Source organism: Salminus brasiliensis, chromosome 5 (genome assembly GCF_030463535.1).
Source record: "Salminus brasiliensis chromosome 5, fSalBra1.hap2, whole genome shotgun sequence".
NCBI classification, from domain to species: Eukaryota; Metazoa; Chordata; class Actinopteri; order Characiformes; family Bryconidae; genus Salminus; species Salminus brasiliensis.
Genome location: NC_132882.1, coordinates 24,613,962 through 24,638,291, shown reverse-complemented (window position 1 = coordinate 24,638,291; position 24,330 = coordinate 24,613,962). Strand labels below are relative to the sequence as shown.

Sequence of the window (24,330 nt, the reverse complement as noted above, 5' to 3'; positions counted from 1 at the left end):
TACCTGCAGGGTTTTATGCAGTGCATGGCTGCACACAACTGGCTGAATAGATCACTGCAGAAAATGAGTAGATGTTCCTGTTAAAGTGGGAGGGTCATTCTTTAATTTCAGGTAAGTCTGTTAGTGTGCCAGCTGATGACACATCAGATATCTCCTGTCATTTGTGATTATTGAAATGTTTTAAGGTTTACTCTTTGGTTTAGAGGTTGTCTCATAAATCCATTCTGAGAAGGGGATAATCGGCCTTTTGAAAGCAAAATGCCTGAAGGATGTGTAGTAAAATGGGACTGAATGAATTAGGACTGCATGGAAAAAGAGTCACAAATCTAACTAAAGAACCTCATTCTCATACTGTAAACACAGACGCCTGTTGTGATTCCAATTTGTTGTTTTATTATTTCCACCACTATTAAGAACATTTATGCATAACAACAAACATAATCCAAAAAAAAAAGTAATACTGTAATTAGGGCTTGGCCGTATCTCTGGAACAACACACAGATGAGGGCAGTGAAGAGGCTGGTCAGGAAAAGAAACTGAACACTCTGTGATGGCATGAAATAGCGGAACTGGAAAGTGGTGAGCAGAGTGATTCATGGAGAGGAAAAGAAGAATGGAGAGAGGGGAGAAGTAGAAAAGGCACTTATTCTAAGAGAGGATGAGACTGTCCCGTATGTTCCAGAGCTGAGGATTTTTGGGCCTTCATGGAGGAGGAAAAGAGTGTGCTGTGTTGGCAAGTTGTGGGTCTGTGATGGTCATCATTTTCACGCTGTTGTTCTATTCCTCTCAGCGCTCCCCAAGCAAGCACCTCTAGACTTCTCTAGACTTGCAAAGCTGGCAAAGATAAGAAATGTCCTTACTGACTTTGACCTGAGTCATCACACTTTTACGAATGCAGGCTTGAGGAAGTCCAAAGATTACCACTAACCATTTTTAATCCTGTGTGGCTTAGGTTCACTGTATGTACTATTCAAATCAGGCAGGTTTAAAAAGGGGGGGGGGGGGTTCTTTGCAATCAAGAAACAATTACACTTAATTCTCACTGTAAAATTTACCTCTAATATGCATTCCTTAAATTACAATTTACTTTAGAACATGTGGAATGAAGGAGATGATAAAAATGATAAAATAAAATAAAGCAAACAAAAACCATTGTAAACTTGATGTTTTGCTTTTTTCTTACTGGAATTGCAACACAAAAACATCCATAAACATAATTTATAATCTGGTTTGGTTTTTCTAGCACATGCAAAACAGATAAGTTCAGCAACCAAATTTATCAAGTAAACTGCTCTACATGGATATGAAAATCAACACCTGAGCCTGTGTAATATCTCAAAAAGACTGACTTGATTGACGCTAATTTTTAACGTTTTCAAGTTAAAGTGACTTTATTCTTGGTATTTCTTGCCAAAGTTGGTTAGATTTACTGGATCTATATAAAGTATTAATTCTAAATTCAAAAAGTCCTAAAATATATGTACATGAGCCATCCATCCAAATGCATTATACAGAACACTGTACTTCAAAGGCATCCTGACTGGGGATTTAGTATCAATTGTTTTGATGTATTTGACGGTACCTGGTCGAAGTTCATGTTGTCTGTTTGGGATGTAATGTGCGTGATAAACGTAATGCTCCACCGGAAACCTTTAGCAAGTTTAGCAAGCAACATGTCATGCTAAGCATAGCTCAGACTGATTGCCGTCAGACTGTGGAGAGTGCAAACGGCACACAGGAGCTAGAATACCCTCCTGCTTTTGTGGAATCAGCAAGTGTGTTTTCCTGTCTTTTCTTTAGAAGGGTTGGCCTTAAGCTTTGAATGTTCAAGAAAAGCCAAAATGGGAACAAATTAAAACACTAAGGTTAATTGTTATTAAATCTTAATTGAATGATTTTTATTTATAATCATTTGTGACCTACCATATTTTGTTATTTTATTAATCCTACATACAAGATATGACCTATGTAAGAGTGTATGTTAACTGTTTACATTTTATGGCTTAATACTCTTCAGGCTGTACCAACTACCTCAGAGGGGATCTATAAATCACTATGTGGAAAAAAAACTGTAACTTGCACTACTGCCCGTTCTGAAATAAATTAAAGAAGCCTAGCACTGCACATTTGGGGGGGTAATCTGCATTTTTCCTGTTGTACCAAACTGTGATGAAATGAAATTGTGTAAATCGAACTATTACATTTGTCACATACATTTGTTACTGTCCAAGTATAAGGTCTGGGAGTATGGATATGGCGTTCAGGGAAGCAGGTAGGTAGATAAGCAACCTCACTGCAACATACACAAAAGCTGAATAGATCATTTTTATATTTAAATTGGATTTTATCATGTAAATATAAAGTTAAAAGTACAAATCTTTTTATCCTTCCACTTGAGCAGAAAATCTAGTGATCTTCTCCTAGTTCAAATACTGCATGTGAAGGCTTGTTTGGCCAGGGTCTGGAATTTACTTTGGAGAGACTACATAATACAGGCTAATGCCAGAGTTTTCACCAAAAAAAAAACAACAGTTTGTAATGGGGCATCTTTAAAGTCATCAGCAAGATTGACTGTGAAACTTAAATGACTTATCCAGCAGGGCACGCTCTAATAAACAACCTATAATGCATCCGCCTTGCAATCATATTCCATCTGACTGATCTTTGCTACTCATATCAGTTACTCATATCTATTGTTTCTCTAAATGTGTTTTAATAAGGGAATAACCAATCTACTGTTTCATTCTGATCATTTTTTGGCAGCAGGCTTATTGTTTGTGCATACATTTGGAGTAGGATCATACAGAAGTAATTCATCTGTCAAGAAGATCCAAGAGATTTAAAATGAACTGAGCTTCTGGAATTGAGAGTCTTATAAGCAGAAACAGTATACTGATGTAGAGTAATGGTGATCTGGCACTTAAAAAAGGGGACAGGAGAATAAAGATAAAAGAACAATAAGGCACATGTTTCTACAGAAACAGAAATCTGCGTTGCAATTTCTCTTCGAAGTCCTCTCTCAGAGGCATCTTTGAATTTGGCATCAATAATCTCTGACGGCTGTGTATATGCGTGTATGTGCTTGTGTTCGTATGTGTGTACATACAGTATGTACGAATATACGACTGCAGGTTGTATGTGTGGCGTGCGTGTGGTGAGGGGATGCCTGAAGTGTTCACTCTGTAGTGTGCAGAGAAGAGAGAATAAAAGGTTCATCAACATTTGGAAGCAGTTCTTTCCCCCCTTTCTCTCTCATAAGAATGTGCATTAACAGTTTGCTTCTCGCCTGCTTCCACCTCTCTCTCCTCTCTCGCTCACAAGGATCACTCCGCTTTGTGATGGTTGTTGTTGTGTTTGACGTAACCGTTTTGAATTGGACCGTTTTTTTTTATCTCCCCGTTTCTCTCCTGCTCCTCCTGCTCTTCCTCTTCTGAGTTATCTGTCTCGTCTCTGTCACTCCTCTCATCTTCTACAATCTCCTGGAAAAGAGAAACAAAGGAGTAATTAGGGATGTTGTTTCCATTGTTCTTGGGTGACTTGCCATTCCTCCAACAAATATCAACTCCATTCATGTCAAGTAAGGCTTCACACCAGCCAGAGCTGTGGTGGTCATGTTGTTCAGGAATGATTCAGTTTCCTGGACGAAAGGATAACAGTCCATTCATATTTTGGTTGCTGGGACAGGCTACTCTAAATGTTATATTTACAGCAAAAATGTTTGCTAATGAAAACATGTGTTTCTTGGAGTTTCTTGGAGGTTTGAAAAGCATTAACCGCAACTCGTCCTCATAGGCGTCCCAGAGAGTAAACAGAGGATAACTGATCATCAGCAGTATAATGCAACGCAATTATTGTTCAATGCAATTCAACATGTAAATGATCTACTTATGGCCTACTTATTGACTACTTTTAAACCACAACACAAGTATGCAATAACAGAATTGAGAGCAGAGCTCAATGGCATCCATAAGGAAGGAGGGATGAATAGAATGAATAAAATAAACTTTACTGATCTATATATATATATATTAGTTTTTAACTATATGACCGGTGTACCTAGCAACTGGTTTTACTACAAATATAGAAATTACAGAATTTCAAGGCACCACAGTGTTTGAGACACACAGCTTCAAAACATAATTATTACTTTATTACATTATTTCTCATGTGTGTTTAATTGCTTCATTAGTGCAGGTATAACAGAGCTTTCAGCCTGCAGAACTTCAATGCCAGTAGCCATGACTGAAAAACACCATGGAGAGTGTTTTGTATATTTTGTATGACAGTGGTAAGAGGTGGAAATCAGATCTAAAGCATATATTTGCATTTTGTGTGTGCATCTCTGCTAAGTGCTAATCACATAGATTGTGATCTTAGTTAAAAAAAAATAAAAATAAATAAGTAAAATCAATTAATATAGGAGTGCAATGCATGTGGCAAGCTAGTAGCGCAAATAATATGAAATAATAATAAAAATAATATAAAATTTTACCAGCTGCGCTTTAATAAGGATCCACAAATGTTTGGTTAATGCAGAATCTCTCCCAAACATGCAACGTGCATGTGGTGCATTGTCTTGTACTGCGAGAAACTAGCTTTGAATGAATGAGCTCTCTCTTATATACACACATACACACACAAACGGACATACGTTTCTAGGAAGGAAGCGCAGTGCCATTCGTATGATGAGCACGGCCCAGAAGATGTGGAGACATTGTAGCACCAGCAGCAGGCTGTTAAAGAAGTAATATCCAAAGAAGGGAGGATAGAGTGTCACTGGATACACCCATGTGCAGTACATAATTCTGAAAAAGAAAGAAAGAGACGGTTAAGAGGTTTGAAGATTACAACACACTGTGTTGCTTTTAATGCAAATATGCACAATGAATACAAACACTGGGTACACAGACAAATATGAAATGCCAATGAACATAAAATAAGTGTATGTTCCTAACCATCAGACTGAGAAACAGCTATGAAGCCCATGCACTGTGTATTTACACACACTGAATTCAATTAAATGAGATTTTATGCAAGTGTGTTTGTGTAATTCTTACCGGAAGGGAAAGATGAAGAGTCGTGTGATGATGAAGAATGTACCAAACACAATGAAGATGTAGTTGCAAGTGTTTCTCCAGCCAGCATAATTAAACATTTTAGCTGCCTGGAAGTTAAAAAAAGGAATTTTCAAAACACCATACAACAGATATTACAGTTGCAGGTATTTTCCCAGTAGGTGGCCCTCTCTCTTATTATTAATATTTAGTTATTTACTAATTTATTTTCTGAGCAGATCTCAAAATGTATGCAGCAATAAAATTAAGGCTAAATGTAACCAGTCTTAGGCTAAAGACTTTAACAGTCTAAAGTTTAAAAGGAAAAAGGAAAAGAATAAAGTTAGTGTCTGTACTATAGGAGCTGTCGTTCAATTTACCTGTACATCACCAAAATATTAACGACTACAGTAAAATTACCTTGGGTTAAACTCTGTTAACTACTGTTTTTTTCAGACCACAGTTAAGCTGTATTAGATTTGGTTGAGGACTCCTACAAAATGTCTAAAAGACCTCCGAGTTACTGGTCAGTGAATACTGACCCATTCTTCAGGAATTTCAGAAATATCACAAAGAACCTGATAGATGTGCCTTTCGTCATTGATTCGTCATTCTAACTGTGAGTGTGTATAATGTTTGTGTGTTTTTGCATCTTCTGGCTATGAATCCAAGAAACAGATTGGCACTCACCTAGTCTCACTTTGGGATCAATAAAGTGTCTGTCTATCTGTCTATCAAGTTGTCTATCTATCTATATGTGTGTAACTGAGTGAGTATAAATGAAGTATGTGTGTGTACATATACCTCCAGTAGGTAGTCAGAAGAATCGTGCAAAAACATGATCAGTGTTCCTGCTCGGATGTAGTTCATACACCAAGAGAAACTGATCAGCATAATTGTGGCAACATGGTGGAGGATCTGCTCTTTAAAGTCCTGAGAGAAAAGAGAAGGGGAGAGAGGGAGAGAGAGAGAGAGCGGGAGCGGGAGGTTATCTAAAGCTGTTTGAGGACACTGTGGCAGTTAAACTGTTTGTTTATCTGCAGTGTACTATGCTCTGGAAATAACCACATCAGTAATGACAGAGATAAGAGAGAAAAAAACAGCAGCACAGTTCAAAACTGACAGAAAAGTCACCTGACCTCGGGTGAACTTTGAGTCGACACGCAGACACAAATGAGCCAGATGTCTTAGACTGTTTTGAATAACGCATTACTGTGAAAACCAGCCTTACAATTCCAGAGCTGTGTGTGTGATTGGAATGCAAATATGCACGTCTCTGTACCTGCCTTGAGTGAGTTGCATTGTGGGAAAGTGATGACATTCAGGTGTTTGCATGATCTGAAGGTTGGGTGAATTAACACTCAACTGCTGTAGTTATTGGCAGAGATTTTATATGAATTAATTTTCATTTTTTTCAACTAAAAAAAAGTAGACATATTCTGTAGATAAGCTATGTAAAAAAAGTGTGAATCACGTCATAGCCACTGTGTGACTGACATCAAAACAAAGAAATAAAAGATGAAAGTGCAGACTTTCAATAAAATGTAATATATAATAAAATGTAAATGCAATTGATCATGTACCTACATAGTAATTCATTAATTATGTAATTATGCTATGACTATAAAAGTAATCATTACACACAGACTATACAATGTACACGCAATGTGTTGCAAAATGACAATAATATCTCCAGATCTCCAGGAGTTCAGACTCACTTTTCTTTTGACGTCTGTCGCCACACTAAAAAGAAGAGATGCGTAGAAACTCAACTCAAACATGTAGTACCAGTACTGAGAGGGTAGGAGTGTCTGTGAGAGAGAGAGAGGGAGGAAAAAAAACAAACATAAATATTAATAACACATTCTCACATTCATTAGCAGGAATATGTGTAAAGGGTTAAATGCAGCAGAGTCTGAATCTGGGCCACGCTGCAAATGTGGGAGTTACATAAACAAGGAGATTCCTAAAGTATCACTCAGAAGAGGAAAGAGTACTCACCAGAGTGGGGAATCCCTTCCACATTTCCTCCAAGTCATACAGCCAGGGCTTCTACAAAGATAGAGGGAGGGAGAGAGAGAATATAAAGGAAAATGTACTGCTATATAGATTTGTTGATAGATACATGAAGAAAAACTAAATGCACAAAACTGACAATGCATTGTTTATCAAATTGGTTGGAGAAAGGGAGAGAGAGTGAGATAAGGAGCTGTTGACATTGCCAGAGTTGTGCTCTGCATAGACGACAGTTTCTCAGACCATTCTTTGTGTGTGTGATCCTTTGCACTGCATTAATTCTAGTGTTAGTTCTAGTAATAGCTCTAGTGTTAATTCTAGTGGCAGCTCTACAGTTTTTCCAGTGGCAGCTACACTGTAAGCCACTCCACTTCTCCAAGTCTAGGGATAGCTCTACTATTAATTGCTTCACTGTTGGTTCAAGTGGTAACTGCTGTTAGTTGCCCTTCTGTTATGTAGTGTTCTAAGTGCAACTGAAGGGAATTTTAGCTGACACAAAACTGCAGTGGTTAGATCATATGTTTTAGCAGGATTTTTTTTCCAAGCATACTCTTTTGTGTCCTATTTGCATATCTGCACCAGTGGCAAGGAAAAGCTCCCTCAGGGCTGGAGGAAGAAACCTTGGGAGGACCTTCCTCTTATCAAAACTACTCTACTCTAAATAATTGATAAAGTCACTGTATCACCACATAAGGCTGTTCCTCTGCTCAGGTGTGCTGATATAAACATATTATTTAATTAATATTATCACAATAGAGAATGGTAAGAATGATAAAAGTAATGATGTTTATGGTGGTCATAATAATATTAGTAGCAAATGGAATCCATGTAAACTTCAACATAATTGGAAGGCAGGTAGCAGCGGCAGGATGGAGGGCAAGTGTGTGATTAAAATGAAAATACAGGAAAGCTGGATCAAAGTCCATCTGATAGAAAAATCTGTTAGATTACTTACATCAATCAGAGCAACCACGCCAGAAATGAAGGCAAGAATATAAAACAGAAATCTCCAACTGCAAGAGAAAAATGCACACATACACAACAATACTTGTGAGTATCTTTGTTTATACTGTCGATGGTATTTTATTTTCTGTGCAAAACATTCAGTCCAACAAAACAAAGCAATTATAATTTTATTACAATTATCAGCACAGTTATTTCTTATTTTTAGTTTTGACTAGATATAAAAGATTGCATAACTTCAACAAATTGTTCTAACATCTATTGTTTGCTCCATTTCAGAACTGTCTATTGCTCTCTCTCTCTGTGCTGATATGACTGACAGCACTGTAATGTAAGAGCATCTAGTAACCTTATAGCAGGTGTATATGTAAGTATGTAGTCAGCTATGCTCTTTGTAAGACCAGAAAAGAAGCCAAAGTGATTACAGAGACTTTAAGGGGAGTTCTCGCTACATGGTAAATACCAGTGCTGCGCTTCCTAGATTAGCTAGACTCCTTTATGCTCATTTCAAGGCAGACCACGCTGCACCTGGTGAAAGCATCATCCACTGCCGAGTCTCACCCACCATCAGTCTCCGTAGCTGATGTGTGCAGATCCCATAAGCGCGTCAGCACACGTAAATCTGCTGGCCCAGATGGCATACCTGGCAGAGCACTTAAAGTATGCACCAGTCAGTTAGCTGGAGTCTTTCCAGACATCTTCAACATATTTCTCGCTGCCAACTTGCTTAAAACTGACCTTTATTGTCCCTGTTCCAAAGACAGACAGCATTACCTGCTTAAATGATTGGCACCCAGTTGCTTTAACCCCTATCATAAGCAAGTGCTTTAGGAGGCTGCTCCTCACTACCTGCCACCCTGGATCCACTGCAATTTGCATACAGGCGGAACAGATCCACTGATGATGCTATTGCCCTGACTCTGTATACTGCTCTCTCCCACCTGGACAAGAAATACACGTATGTGAGGATGCTGTTTGTGGACTACAGTTCAGCATTCAACACAATCATTCCTCCAAGGCTTGACATCAAGCTCCGGGATCTGGGTCTGAACAGCTCTCTGTGCAGCGGTATCCTGAACATCTTGACTGGACGACAGCAGGTGGTAAGGATGGGCAGAATCATGTCCTCCTCACTGACCCTCAACACTGAAACCCCCCAGGTATGTGTGCTCAGCCTGCTCCTGTACTCCCTGTACACCTACGACTGGACAGCCAGACACAGCTCCAATGTCATCATTAAATTTGCTGTCACACTGGTGCCTTTCTCTTAATGTCAGCAAGACCAAGAAGCTGGTAATGGACTTCAGGAAACAGGACAGTGTGCACACCTCTATATCCACCATTTGGACCACTGTGGAGAGGGTCAGCAGCTTCAAGTTCCTTGATGTTCACATTACTGAGGAAGTTACATGAACAGAACACAACACCCGGGGCAGGGGGCGAAGAAGGCACAACAGCACCTCTACCATCTCAGGCGGCTAAGGAGGTTTAGTATGAACCTCCGAATACTCAGGACGTTCTAACACCTGCACTGTGGAGAGTATTCTGACGGGCTGTATCACCACCTGGTAAGGGAACTGTACTGCTCATGAGCAGAAAGCTCTGCTGAGCGGGGAGTGCACAGCACAGCGCATGATCAGGGTTCAGCTTCCAAACCTTCTAGGTTTATACACTAGCCAGGGTCTGAGAAAGTCAGAGAGGGTTATTAAGGACTCCACCCACCCAAGCCACTGCCTTATCTCACAGCTGCCCAGTGGCAGGAGGTACAGAAGCCTGAAGACCAGAACCAGAGGGTACAGAGACAGATTCTATCCTCAAGCAATTAGACTGCTGAACGAACAATAGCTTGTGGACTGTGGACCTCAACTGTATCATCACACGTCCTCCCCATACAAACACTGTGCACCATTTGCACCCTGCACTTATGACTGGAACTCCTATGCACAGTCACACTGCACCCACAAAGACTTTTCCCCACGCACACTACACACTTTTGTAAACAATGTAACATTTAGAACATTTAGTGTTCTATTTTTGTACTTTCCTCTGTGAGGGATGATGAACTTACGTTTTTCACTCACCTTGACACCTCCGTAATGTGATGTGACAATTAATGTGATTTGATTTGTGTGTAAGTTCTGTGGGAGCAGAAAGCTAAACAGGAGAGTATGTGTGCAAAATGTTTGGAAGTGTATATTGGTTGTGTGTGTGTGTGTATCTACCTAGCTTCACGAAACTTTTTCAATAAGTTAGGTCTGTCTTGATTTCTACGTCGTCTGAACCATCGCTGCAGTTGCCTCTCTGAACAGCCAGTCTGCTTACAAAGCTTCTCTGCTGAACACTAGAGAAAGAGAGAAAGTGTAAGTGGATATTCTGGTGATATACAGGGTTAGGTTATATGACTTAACATCACGCTCATCACTAGAAATGGACACAGCTTTGCTGACTTTCAAAACACCTCATTAATACTCAAAAGTGGCACAGCTGTCTAAAGTCTGGCCATGTTGTCAAGAGATCCTGCTTTCCTGCCAGCCCTGTCATTACCTGGCCATGTTTCACTGAATGGAATGCTGCATATTCTTTTTTTTCTTCTAAAAATTTTCCCTTTTCCTTCCAATTTGGTACTGCCTAAAATGGGTTTCACCCACCCATTTGTAACTCCCCCTAGCATGAGCAATGTTCCCAACACGAAGACTCTGGGCGTTGATGGCAAAGCGGCATAGCTCGGGATTCAAATTCACAACCTCTGGCAGCACTGCACAGCCTTCAACAATTTAAAAAACAACAAAAAAACTAACAAACAAACAAAAAAACCCAACCAACCTTACAAACAAACAAAAATAATGTGCCACTACTGCTAAACCATGTCTGATCCAACTTGCGCAATAGTTGCACAGTAGCTAAGAGAAAAAGAGCTTCTTATTAGCACCATCCTACTAGTCTGACACGGCATGGTGCTGGCTGAAGCTGGGTACCTGCGTTGGATATTTGCTTGTGTGGTTGTAGTAGGACTCCAGTGTTGGGTTGTGTGCTGCTTTCCTTCGTACGGTTTCTTTTATTCCCAGCAATGAGGCCAGATATGTAGCAACAGTCCTATAAGTAAACAGTAAGAAAGACCAGTTTAAAAGACAAATGAGTAGAGAAAACAAAGTACCCTTTTACATCAAATCCATTTAAACAAGCAAGGCTACACTATGCTGAAACAGAAGGAAGCTGGAGGCCATCTGTCATTCAGACAGAAATCAATGATCCATCTACTTTAGCACAGTAAAAACATTATGGCCAGTCAGAGAGAGTAAAGACAAGAGCAAACTTTTTAAGGCATAATTCAATACTTACAGTAGTTCATACTTCACTAATTAATATTACACTTCATTGTTATTACAAAATTACAAAAACAATTCAGCAAAATTCACCCCAATGCCTTAGAACTTAGAACATTTCTTATACATTTTCAAAGCGACAGGTTCTCTAGTACTGGAAGCTTCAGATGAGAGGAATCTAACTTATAGATGAAACTTACTTTTCAAAGATCTGGCGAATAACGAGGAAGAGCAGGGCCATCGGCAGCACAACCCACAAATCCCGCGCCTTGGCATAAACCCGCCCATCCCGGTCCTCTAGGTCTGCCCACCCTAAACCCTTTGGAAACCAGAGATGCTCCTGCCAGAAGATGTCACTCAACCACTCCAGCATACTGAGAGAAAGAGAAAGAGAGATACACTTATTGAAATTACTGCATGATATAAAGTGTGTAATCTATGACGTACATTATGCATGTCAGTTTCTGACTGAGAGCGGTTCTCTTCTATTATTTTGCTGCTGCAACATTTGACCAATGTCTGATTATCTGTGAGGTGAACAAATACAATTATAGTACACAAAATATAGAACATTATATTGCACATTCTTTTGGGTGTTGGATGATCAATCCTGAAGATATAAATAAAAAATTACATACAACAGAATAAATAGTTCAGTATTCCCTTTTTACTCTAATACCGCAGTTCAGTTTAACTCTGATAAAGCTATAGAAACTCTCCATATTCAGAGGAAGAGGAGCATAAAGAGTTACAGCGAGGAGAGGAGCAGAGCGGAAGATGTGAAACAGCTCACTACAAATGTATGAATCACTCACTCCCCCTGAACCACACCCATCTCTCTCTCTCTCAGCTGTTAAGACATAGATCTCTGGACACAGCAGAATTAATCTTGCATGTGGGCTTGGCTCTTGAACAGCTTTTTGGCAGGCACATGCACACTGTACTGGCCAATAACACTACATAAACACACAATGTTATTGCCTAAATAAAAAACACAAATATGTAAATTCCTTATCAGGATGCAAACACCTGCTCTTAAAAATTGATTCCTCTGGATTGGCATGTTCAAATAAACTCATTCTTAACAAATCATTCTTCTGAAAACAGTAAAAAACACCACATATTTTATATAAGAGTGTGGAATATGGTGTTAGTATAGCTGTTGCTTGACAGTAATAATTCCCTTAATCTGGACGCAGAGCTGCAATTAAAAGAGCAGATGTGGATATTATCGTTACGGCATGTAAACACTGAGCCACGACAGCCAGAAGGCAACACCTAGAGCACAGCCATACATCTGCACAACTCTGTCACTTCAGTGTTAGTTATTGGGTAATTGAGAAATTCATAATTTGAATGTTCAATTACTTGTGTCAATAATCAATACATTATTTTCCAATGCCATCAAAGAAGCAGCCCTCCTTTTGAGCAGTTATTCATTAAAAATCCTCCTTACACTCCAAACTGTTAAAAAAGGCTTTGTCAGTTCAACCAATGTTTCATCAAAGTTTTGAATAAAATGAGTTTAACTGCTTGCTAACACATTAAGTAAATCTTTAGGTTATCACTTGGGAGAGCCAATCTACCTCAGGCTGTTCAAATGTTCAAGCTCAGGATTTTAGCATAGATAACATCACAACTTTCAAATTAGGGTGAACTTTAGAATCTTTTACATTTATGCTGAATAAGTGTCACTTGTTTTTCTGAATAAAATTTCACCCATTCAAACAGGTCTTTATGTGCAGGCCAGTAAATCTACTTGGCTGTGTGTGATCGAGTACATGATGCATTGTGTGTAAAAGAACAAGCAGAAACCACTCCGCATTGGCAGAGGTTTTGTTTGTGTGTCTGCATGATGTACCTGAATTAAGTGTATGGGCCTGAGGTGTGCTGAGGCATGTGTGAAGCTGATAGTTTAAGTGATTAATTATGACACACAAGAATGTGAAGCAAGAGTGCATCATATATGTGTGTCTTTTTTGCGTCTTGTTACTTAACATGAGTCTTACAGCTCTACTGCAGGAAACAATCTGTTCTGACACACTTTGGAGAAGAATGGTCACTGATCCTGCATCAGTTTCTCCTTCTTCAGGCTTCTTCTGCATCCAATTAGAACAGCTTCTGGCTCTTGGTACAGCCCTAATTTTACTTCCTTTAAGTCACATGTGTCTTAACAGGAAAGTGACAAAAATCCATGCAATTGTTGCACAACTTGTGCAATCTCAAAATAGGCAGTATGCTTCTGAGCATTTACCAGTTATGACAGACTTCACATGAACTCATGCATTTTACAAAACACCAGAAAATAATTGATTTGTACATTCAAATGTTCCAAAGTATTCAGACACCCCAACTACTGGTCCCATTGCTGACATTGGCGTTCTGCTGCACAGCAACCTGAAAAATTACTGCAAAAGCTTTGGAGCAGCGACACATTGGACAAAAGTCATCATGGACAATGCTAAGTGTTAGTGAGACTGTAACAAAGCCTTCCAGCACTGGGCTGGGGGTCGCGGGAATTGCAATCAAATGACTGAATGCAATCAAATCCTCACTTCAATGTTAACAGCTAGAGTAAAACCTTTCTAGAACAACAGAGGCTGTTACTGCAGCTGTTCCTCCCCAAAACCCTTGATTTGGATCAGCCAGTGTCTACGACCTCTTAGACAGTGTAGTAATTCATTGAAAGATCATTTAGGTTTATATATGTGTATGTGTGAGTGTGTCTGAATGTAGCTCAGTTGTGCCATAGTAAAACACGTATCTCTTCCAACCTTCCGAGGTAATTTTTACTCTAGGATGCTTTACTTATTTACCTTTAACATAATATCCAATTAGGCCATGGCCATTTCTTTAGTGTCAGCTTTCCATAGACAGGCATCTACAGATGCAAAGGCACACCTGAGGACATACATTGGGCAAGAGTAACAATCTCACTGACTGCAAACTGCATGAATACAGAAAGTCTTGTGGACTTCAGTTTGAAACATTCAAGATCACTATGGTTTGGGCGTTGTTTAGAACTGTACATGGAGAGTCCTGTGTTATATCAGCAATGACACAGATGCTCTGTCTCATTATTTAAACTCATTTATTAAAAACCTGCTTCCACTGTAGGGTCACCCAGGCAGACCCAACCTGCAGGGGCATTTAAAAGCGTGAATCACTGCACTGCATATCTGCAACAAACTTTCAAGAACGACAAAGCCCGAGAAGCCATTTCTGAACTTTCTGAACTTGACTGTGGTCTATATTTAAGATATCTCTGTAAAAGCTCCTCATATTTACATGAAGGATTTAGGAGAATGAGCTTCGTCAATGGGTGAAGTCAGGAAATGGGCAGCAGGATCGGACTGAAGATACGATCCAAGTCAAAACAAAGCAGCTTCTAACAGTTTTATGCATACGGGACTACACAGACTCTGATCTCTGAATAGTGGTAACTTTCCCTGTCAATGAGCCCTCTGAGAGGACAAACTTGGCTAGCAACATTAGCTTCATTGTTCTGTCCCATGCAAAGAGATACTGGCTGGAATTCATCACGAGACACTCACACCCACCCTTTAACAGAACACTGTCCGGGGAGCGAGGCCTATCCAGGGCATGGATGTATCATTCTTCTGAGAGTAAGCGTTAATCCAGGAGGAGTTTCTACCCCTTTTACACACTGGTCCTAGGATCAGTAACCTGGCTCTTAGGTGGTTAATGCACACAATTCTACAATAACAAGAAAAAGTACATCCATAAGAGAGTTGCAAGGCACTACTGCTGAAAAAGAAAAAACACATTTGCCAAAAAACATCTAGATGACTGCTTTTTGGGTAATATTCCATGGCATGAGGAAATATGGGTCCTGTTACATATGATTCAAAGAATTCTGAGAAGGTCTGTCCATCAGCAGTTGGGTTATGCAGAAAGATAATGATCCTGGCTTGAAGATTAAGATGATGTGGCAAGACCTTAAATGGGCAGTTTATGCTTCAATGTAGCCAAATTAACACCATTCTGGAAAGAGGAGTGGGCTAAAATTCACCCACAGCGATGTACAAGATGTAAACGCTTGGCTGATGTTGCTACTGCCTAGGGTGGAACAACCAGTTATGATGTTTACTTTTCCCATGGGTGATGTAGGTTTTGAATAAATCTATCTTTAATAAATGGAATGATTTAAAAGCTGCACTTTGTGTTTACTTGTGTTGTTTTTATCTTATACATAAATTAATTGCATGATTTAAAAGATTTAAATGTGATACTTACACAAAAAAGAAGAAACTGGGAAAAATACTCAGCACTATAATTTAACTAATTATAATTACACAGAATTTAAATGTAAAATATGGAATCTGTAGACTGTGCATTTGTGGACTGTCACCATTTTCCTCAGTTTCAAGAGTCTGCTAATTTATTTGTGATTTTTATCCAAATATGTCTGAATTCATGCTATGTTTCACTTTTTTGCAAATTAAATCAGAATGTCTGAAATGCACCTTGATTACTTCTCGAAATCAATTATTGTTCTTCCACTGTTCTTATTTCTCCTCTGCCACTCCTCATATTTCATCAAGAACATTCAGAAGTTTTCCAATGGCAGAATGGTATTCATAAGTAGGTTCTCTGGATGTGTGCTTACACAATGACTGTAAAAAAAGCATAGATAAAGCAATGTCACTCAAAAGTTAAGTAACCACAGGTCTAGTGCCTCTGCTGGCTGGCTGCAGTATGATGTGTAGCTCCATCCATTCCCATACGTTTTAATTACAAAACAGTCAATTTTCCATCTCATTTTTTTCCTCTAAACATCTCCAGAGTAAAATTCCAAAAGTTTATATTTCCCCCCAGAAATCAGTTATTCTGCTATATCGTAGGAGGACAGAGTTAGCTAAGTTGTAGTGGAACTTACATGAACTGCACTTTTACTGTTAAACTATTCCACTTACTGGACAAACTGGACAAACTGGACAATACGACTAAGTAGCTAATTAATGAAAATTTGCACGTGTCATTTTGTACAAAAAAATGAACATAAAAAGCTTGATAGGGGTCTATCAAACGAGTAGGCGAGTCTGGTTCCACCTCTGGTTTCTACTGCACAGACTTTGGTTGCAAACTTGACACCATGGCAGACAATTTCAGCTTCATTTCTATAGAACACAGAAAACAGAGAATGGCAGTTTTCTACAGTAAATGGTCTTACCCAATATCAGCACTAGCACTAGCACTGATAGTAAATACAACTACAGGGAAAATAACAGAAACTTTCTGATTAAGGTTATTTTATTTTTAGTTTGAAAACAAAAGCCTGCTTTTGGATGCGCAACAGTCAAGTGCTATAAATCGAAAGCGTTAGGTTTTAAGCTTAGAGGTTTTATAAAGAAAAAAAAAAACAGTATCTGTTTTAGAATCAACAGATTTCAATATTGTATCAGGGAAGACAATGTGTCATGTCATTGCAAAGCTAAGGTGTTGTTTTGTGCTGATAGTACTATTAGATTTGTGAAATTTTGAAGCAGAAATATAATACTCTATTAAAGGCCTAAGATCATGTGATTTGCTTTAAGCCTAGTTTTTCAATCACCTTTTAACCTTTGGACCTGGCTGATATCATCTTCCAAAGATAAGGGAAAAGGTCAAAAATAGACCACTATCTATAGTGCCCCACAGTTCTATAGTTCGTGGTTGCTTAAGACACAAGGGACAAGTTGTTACTTAGTGATCTGTAGTAATCACTAACATACCAACCTTTGATCGCATATAGGCCTTTCTATTCCTCAGGCGAGATACAAACTGACTTGTACATAAAAGCCAACATAACAGAGTCATAAATCCACAAGCAATATTGTTAAGTGATTCTTAACAACTAATATCCAAATACTCCCCCATACTTAGGACTGTGATTTGTATTTAACATGTGCAACACACTGACAATATCTTCAATACACACAGAAAAGCATATTGTGTATCACAATAACAAAATTCAAAATTACAATGCGATAAAAAGTTATATTGCCCAGCCCTAATTAAATACTTATTACAATATGAACATTCATTGCCTTTAATGACAAATGTCTCCTTTAATGGAATGTCTCCTTTAAGTGCTTTTTAATTGTAAAGCTCTTTTAGTTTTTAGACATTTTCCAAGTTAGATTACCCTTGGAACTATTGTATGGTCATTAAATGCAGCTTTCTGGGTTTAAATACTAGTAATTTAAATATATCCTTAACTGATTGTCATATTTTAATAGCAAAAACGGTTTAAATGTGTATCTGTGGTAAAATATGTGGATCAATTTATGGGGGTACGTGGGGCATTTAGTCACTGGCCACCCCAAACTAATATAAGGAGACAATGCAAGAAGCAAGCAAGAAGCAAGTCATGGTAGTGAAAATACATACAATGTTTGCAAAAACAGTTCTATGTTTTTCCATGCCTGTGATTCACTGGCTCTTTTCCCGATGACAGGGCTGCCAGATACACCCTTTTCCCACCAAACTGGGTGGGTCTGAAAATGCAGCTACAGATTTTACTTCTACATTTATGTAGCTAATTTATAAATGTACCGCAACCACAAAGAAGGGTCAATATATTAACTGGAGGCTGTAAGAACAAAAACTAATCATCTTATGAGTGCAAATGAGTGCAGCATTGTGTTGAATAGCTGGCAACCTAACAGGAGATAGCAGTGTGAAGTAAAACCGTTACAGCCACATTAAAGGAACAGATTAGCAAAAAATCCAATTCAATTCATCACTTATCCTACTTGCAGTCAATCCACAACAACAAATTTGCTTTCTATGTGCTTCTTTAGTTCGCAACACTAGGCTAACATTGCTAACAAACTCTAGATTTAGACTATCACCAATCTTCACTGTAAATACATAAATATTTGTCTTGCCTCAAAAACGCAAAAACAACTCATGTGTGCTCAACATACACTTCTGAGATGTCTTTCCCTCGTTATTCACTAAAATAGCAAAGAAATATTCTTGTTTTGTCAGGCATGAAATGTATCCATCTTGCCACACAACCTCTGTATAACATTGCTGCCTTTAAAATCATAACGTGGTGATTTATGTAAACAAACACAGCTGCTCCAACAAGGCTGAAGATATTCTCTGGCTTCCTTCTGGAATTTTCAATTCCACCTTAAATGGTGCAGAACTTCCAGAAGGCAGAACGTACCTGCAGTGCTGTGTTATGGTGAATTTTTACACATTTGTAGATATTTAAATATATTTCCATACTGTGTCAGACAGATTTGTCTGCGCTAAACAAATGGATATCTGGATGTGTTCTGAGTGGGTTGAAAAACATTTTTGAGCATTTGAGAACGTAATAATAAAGAGACTGATGACCGTGTTTGTCCAGTGTTTGTTAGCAATGTTAGCCTAGCGAACTTCAGATTCTTTGTTGATGAGTTGGGGGTCAGTAATTAGCCATGTAAATTCATTTTGGAGCACAAGGGTTAGCTAACAATGTGATATAGGACACATATAGGACTTATTTTCCCACTGTATGATCTGCCCATAATATCACAAGGTACAACAGCATTGCAGAATGATTACTCATTTTATCTCTTAATTTTGGTGTTGTTTACAAACAGTATTAGTAAATAACAGAAACCAATCAAAGCGAACTGGAAGATACTGTGAACTAGTCACAATTTGATTCTGTGAATAAAAAAACCTGTACATAAATACTCAAAATACTCAATACTGACACTGGCCCACAACTTCTGTTCCTAATTATTAAATTTTAATTAATTATTACAAATTTAAAAGCTGTTTTGGAACCGGACATTGCTACTTAAGAAACATTTAGCATAATCTGCACTGAACGAGAGGACTTCAGGGAAAACAGGATTTACTTACTTTCAACTTGTTTTTGACTAAAACTCAAAGACAAAAGCGTTGGACTAAAACAAAGAGGGATTTGCACCAACCCTGAACACATGCCTCTGGGTAATGTGCAGCACTAGAATGATCCTAATTCATCTATTGTTTCATTACATTTCATCATTTATTTACACTGTGTCCATCTGCAGGACTCCACCCTGTTTTAAGCACAGCTCAAATGCAGCTCCCAGACCATCTGCCTGACCCCAAGCTCACCAAACCTCCCAAGTCTTAAGCAATAATTGTGCTTCCACACAAGTGTGTCTGGAAATGTGCACCTAATCCCAAGGATTCTGCTGACTGGCAAAGTGAGAATATGTAACCTCTTGCTGCTGGAATATACACCAGCATGACTGGCATAATTGTTGCTAACAAATACTTTATCCTGATTGATTTGTATGGCAGAAAGGGCTACATTTCAAAGTCTATTTAAAACTCCAGATCAATGCTACACAATAATGGCAGAAGTTGTTACTTGTAACTTGGTGCAATATTTATTTGGAATTTATCATTATGTTTCAGTTTAAGATAAACTTACAAATGAGTAACTTCTCTGTGTCTCCTGTTCCGACCCCAAACCTGCATGAGGGTGCTCACTCAGATAAGAATGCCGTCATCCTACACTTCAGCTCAGTCCAGCACTTTCCCCAATGACAGCCTACATCATGCACTCTGACTGGCTATTCCAGTCATGTGACACTGCTCTGGCCATTCTCTTCTTGACCCATCACTGCAGAGACTGTGCATGAGTATGTGTGTCTATTTCCTCTTTACTAGACAAAAGATAGTGAGATAGTGGGTACAGGGCTGTTTTAAAACAGAGTATTGAATTCAATGTTCAGCTCAATTTCATGGTGTATGATGTACATCACTTTTAACTGAAGTTAAATGTGTTAGTAATATGCAAATATGTCCTCTATTTATTCATTTATCCAAACTGCCTTAGAACGCTTTAAATGTGTAAGTATTAACGTGTGTTGCAAAGCGTGTCCTCTGGCATTGTTTTGCTACTGTAAGCATGACAGCTGTCTAGTCTGATGACTCATATACAACCGTCTACAACTGTGCTCATTCCCTGATCCCCCAGGCACCCCCCTCAAATATGTGTGCCTCATGTTAGTCACATCTGATTCATTTATCCCATTTCAGTTGCTTAGAATGAGTCTTTGGACCTAAAGAGCCACGCGATAAAACAGCCCTTCCTCTTCAGTGACACAGTCTTCCAAGACCATTCATCTGCTCAGCCCACACTGCCATTTAAACACAATTTCTGTTTAGATTTTAATTTGCATTTTCATGATCCAGTGTAAAATGAGAAGCTTAGGTTTTAGTCAGAAGGATCTTTGTGAAACTTGTGTGACTGATCAGTTTGATTCATTTTAAACTGACTCTGAGCACTTCAGGGCTGTTTAAGAGAGCTTGCCATGAAAGACATCAACAACTTAGCAGCTTAAGAATCAATCATTGATTCTCCAGTCATTACCACATAGTGACTGTCTTATAGAATAAATATTATTACACAGGGACATGGCTGTAATTAATGGGAGTAAGAAGGTTAATTAAAATACTTGTTAAAACTGGTTAATAATTACAGTTTGCTATGATTGATTTTTTATATTGATTATTCAATTAATTGATTTCTATTGATTTGTGCTTGAAACTGCACAAAGGGACCGAGGTCCGTCAGTCGAGGCCTCATTGGGAATGTGAGAATCCAGCAGTTTGTAAATATGATAGTCTGGGTATGTGTCCCTTAAAATGGGTCTGCAAAACCTGAACTGGCCTTCCACAGAGATGTATTAAGTGAAGTGTACTATAGGTGAAAATAACAACAGCATCCTGATGTTACAAATACAGATATAGCAGGCCTGAGAGATGTACTGCAGATCAGCTTAAGAATTCACCCTCTGCCAAAAAAGCCAAACTGTCACAGTTTGTAAATCAGTAACTGTAAAACAGTATTAATCTAAAAAAAACTGCAGATTAACCTCAAATTCACCTCAAACATATCAGACCTAGACAAACTCGCACCATACGCATCTGCAGGGAGTGTGCGTGTGGGGGGACAAATATTTGTAGAACACATGGGCATGTACGGGGAGATGTTTGTGATCGTCTCTTTCAATCATTTGCTTACATAATTATGTAGGAGTGTGTTTGTGTGTAGTGGAGCAATTACAGGGTGGCTGGTTGACTTTACCATTCGTATTAAAGGCAGCTGAGTCAATAGCTTCAGGAAGAGTGTGTGTGTGCTTAGCAGCATGTGCACTGAGTTTAGGATGGGTTCATCAGTCATGACACGCTCCCATCATCCTATTACACCCATATTCTGGGGACAAGTGATGAGTGTAACACTCCTGATTTTCCTTCCCTGTTTAGGAGAATCCTTGCATGTGTGAACAAACACCTGTTGTCTATTTCTAAAGCCGATGAGAACATGGTTATTTAATGAGACTCTTCAAATTCTGATTAAAATGCCCTTGTAACGTAAAATCTGGGTTTCCATTACTAAACTACAGTATTAGAGCATGAGGATATTTTTGGTTTTGACTTCTATGCTAATGCAGCATACCTCCACTGGCATTCCCTACAGTAAATATGCCACAATATTAATAGAAACTAATATCCAATGTGTCATGGGTTTGCTGACTGGTCAGCAATGCCCCTCTGTCCACACTGAAAGTCTTAAAACTACTGTGGAATATGGAGCTAGTGTGGAGAAGGCAGTGATCATCAAAAGTAAGTGTTTAGTGTCGTGGGTCCTGCTTCTCTCCCTTTTAATGAACACCAACCCAACCCATTTTCTCCAGTTAAAGGAACCCCAGCAGCTCTCAGGTGGCGGAGGGTCTACTATATGGACTCCACTTTAGAGTTTATTTTAGATTAACCGTAGAAAACTAACTAGCTACGTGTATTTCCGACCCTAGTGCTGCCTAACACAACGGTCACATTTGGAGTCAAGAGCAGAGTCGTGGCCAGAGTATTCAGAGTAGCCAGCTAGCCCTAGCTTGCGCTAAGTGACTACAGTAACTAGCTAGCTATTAGCTAGCTATAGCTGGCAAGCACTAGCTAAGTACCGAGAAGTCATTTAGCTAGCTATGTTTATTATGTTTATTAAGTCAAATAAAGTCGACAATAACGAACCGCAAAACGCAGTACTCTCTCTGAGCACATTATTTAGCTAAGAATTAAGCTAGTGCTAATTATCTACGGTTCGTGGTTCGACGAGAACTGTTTGAATAAAACCTGCTTAAAATGTTATTTAGTTAGTTAAATATAACGGAGCTTTAACGTAACGTTACTCACTTTGGTCACAGCAATCCTGTCGGTGGTCCACAGTGGAAGAAAAGAAAGAAAACGTCTGGAAATGGTCGGCTGAAGTCTACAGAAGCCCGGCCAAGTGTCTCAGGGTGTCCGGGTCCAGAGTGCTGTTCTTGGTCGGTGGGAGAAAGAGTGGTTCTCTCGGTGGTCCGCTCGGTGGATTCACGGTCGGGTCTGAGTGATTCTGCCGCCTGTCCTCATCTCCGTTCCCGTATAAAGAGAAATTCAAGTTTTTCTTCCAGTTTAGGTAGCGGCGGAATCGCTTACGCCGGGCTGCGGCGTCCGTTAGCGAGAAAATAAAAGAGTTTGGAAAGTTAGCTAGCTTAGCCTCAGTTTTACTCTTTCGCGCTCTCTCCGGGGTTTTAGCTCGCTAACGGTAAGGCTACGCCTCTCTCCTCGGGTAACGGCCGTTATTTTTAAAAACCAGCTTCGAAAGCTTTGCCCCGTTGTTTGCCGCTTTACCGTTATTTTCTCTCTGAGGTAAAAGTGAGCCGTTAGCACAACACGCACGGAGGATGGCACTGGCGGAGTCCGAATCCTCTGCCAACCGACTCGTTTGAACAGGATCTTGCAAAATAAACACTCCGAACCGATTCACAAGACCAACCGAATTGAAGTCCTTGTGTTAGTGCTGTCTACCGCCACGATGGCCTAGCGCTACGTTACTCGACAGGTCACTTTTGGGCGAATCGAGTAAGAATATATCGCTAACTAAGAAATAAATAAATTACTAATTTAGTACGAATAAAAAATTTATCACTTTCACCTAATAAAATCATAATATACCAAAACGACATTATATAATTTTTGTTTGTTGGCTTGTTCGCTATATGTGTTTTTGTGAACTTTTTTGAGCTGCAGTTCTTTATTATATATGCTAAATAAATTTGTACAGTTTTAAGTTATGCTGAATAGTAGTTTTATTGTACTCCTGCTGTAATCCTATGTATCTGTAATAGAATGGTGCCCTGTTCTGTAATAGCAATGGAGTACAGTTACCCTTATTAAATGCTGAATACCTAACACTGTTAGATGCATTCCAGTCATTGTGCAGTTTAATCCTGATTAAAGCTCAAAATTCGGATTATTTAATACCCCTTTGGATTAGTGGCTGTAGGTAACATCAACGCAAACTTTTCTTTTTTTCCCGGCAGGCTTAGTCAATAAGAGTTTTCATGCTTTAATAATGCTAACAGAGTTTTGAACACGCTACTCAGAAATAAATTGATTCATATATCACTACCACGAGAGTGTGTCAGCCAGACTGATTCATCAGAGCGAAATTGAATCAGTTGAATCAAAGATTAGATACTTTTCTAAAGAATCGGTTGCCTAAACTGAATCGAACAGAGGGAGGAGGGGAGCACGTGAGACCGAACTGCGGTGCGCGTAATGGCTTTTTCCACACCCGTATTCCGGAAGGACACGCCCCTCTCGCGCTCCCGTTGGTTAAATATAGTTTATTCTAGCAAGAGTCCCGACAAACGAATACATCAACACTGGAAAAAAAATAATTCAGAAGATATTTGATCAAAAAAAAGTTAAATATGTGAATTTCTATAGTTTAGATCTGATAATGTTCAGAGCTAAGATCAGAAACGAAGACCAAAGAAAATCACAGTTTTTATCAGTTGTATTTTATTTAAATTAGAATAAAAATTAGTCAATAAATAAGACATAAATATCATTGTAATTCATAATTACTCAAATACAAAGTCATACATCTGCTTAAATGGATTTCTTTAAAAATGAACACTCTA

At 38.9% G+C, this 24,330-nt stretch overlaps 1 protein-coding gene across 1 annotated transcript; it reads right to left on the bottom strand.

The window, feature by feature from the left end:
* Window positions 1-370: 370 nt before the first annotated feature.
* On the bottom strand, window positions 371-23,090 carry cers2b (ceramide synthase 2b). Its single transcript, XM_072679884.1, has 11 exons — window positions 22,556-23,090; window positions 11,557-11,730; window positions 11,009-11,126; window positions 10,256-10,374; window positions 8,026-8,083; window positions 7,056-7,106; window positions 6,773-6,865; window positions 5,859-5,987; window positions 5,058-5,164; window positions 4,652-4,805; window positions 371-3,479 (listed from the first exon to the last, which is right to left on the bottom strand). Exons 2-11 carry the CDS (start codon window positions 11,727-11,729, stop codon window positions 3,324-3,326), a joined length of 1,158 nt encoding a protein of 385 aa, XP_072535985.1. The 5' UTR covers window position 11,730; window positions 22,556-23,090; the 3' UTR covers window positions 371-3,323.
* Window positions 23,091-24,330: the final 1,240 nt, after the last annotated feature.

Excerpts from the sequence above, each read along its gene's own strand:
- cers2b (XM_072679884.1), bottom strand. The coding sequence starts at position 11,729 with ATGCTGGAGTGGTTGAGTGACATCTTCTGGCAGGAGCATCTCTGGTTT. Across the intron at positions 8,084-10,255 it reads AAAAAGTTTCGTGAAGCTAG|TTGGAGATTTCTGTTTTATA; the intron begins GTAGATACACAC and ends TTTCTCTTGCAG. Across the intron at positions 5,165-5,858 it reads CTTCTGACTACCTACTGGAG|GCAGCTAAAATGTTTAATTA; the intron begins GTATATGTACAC and ends TTTAACTTCCAG.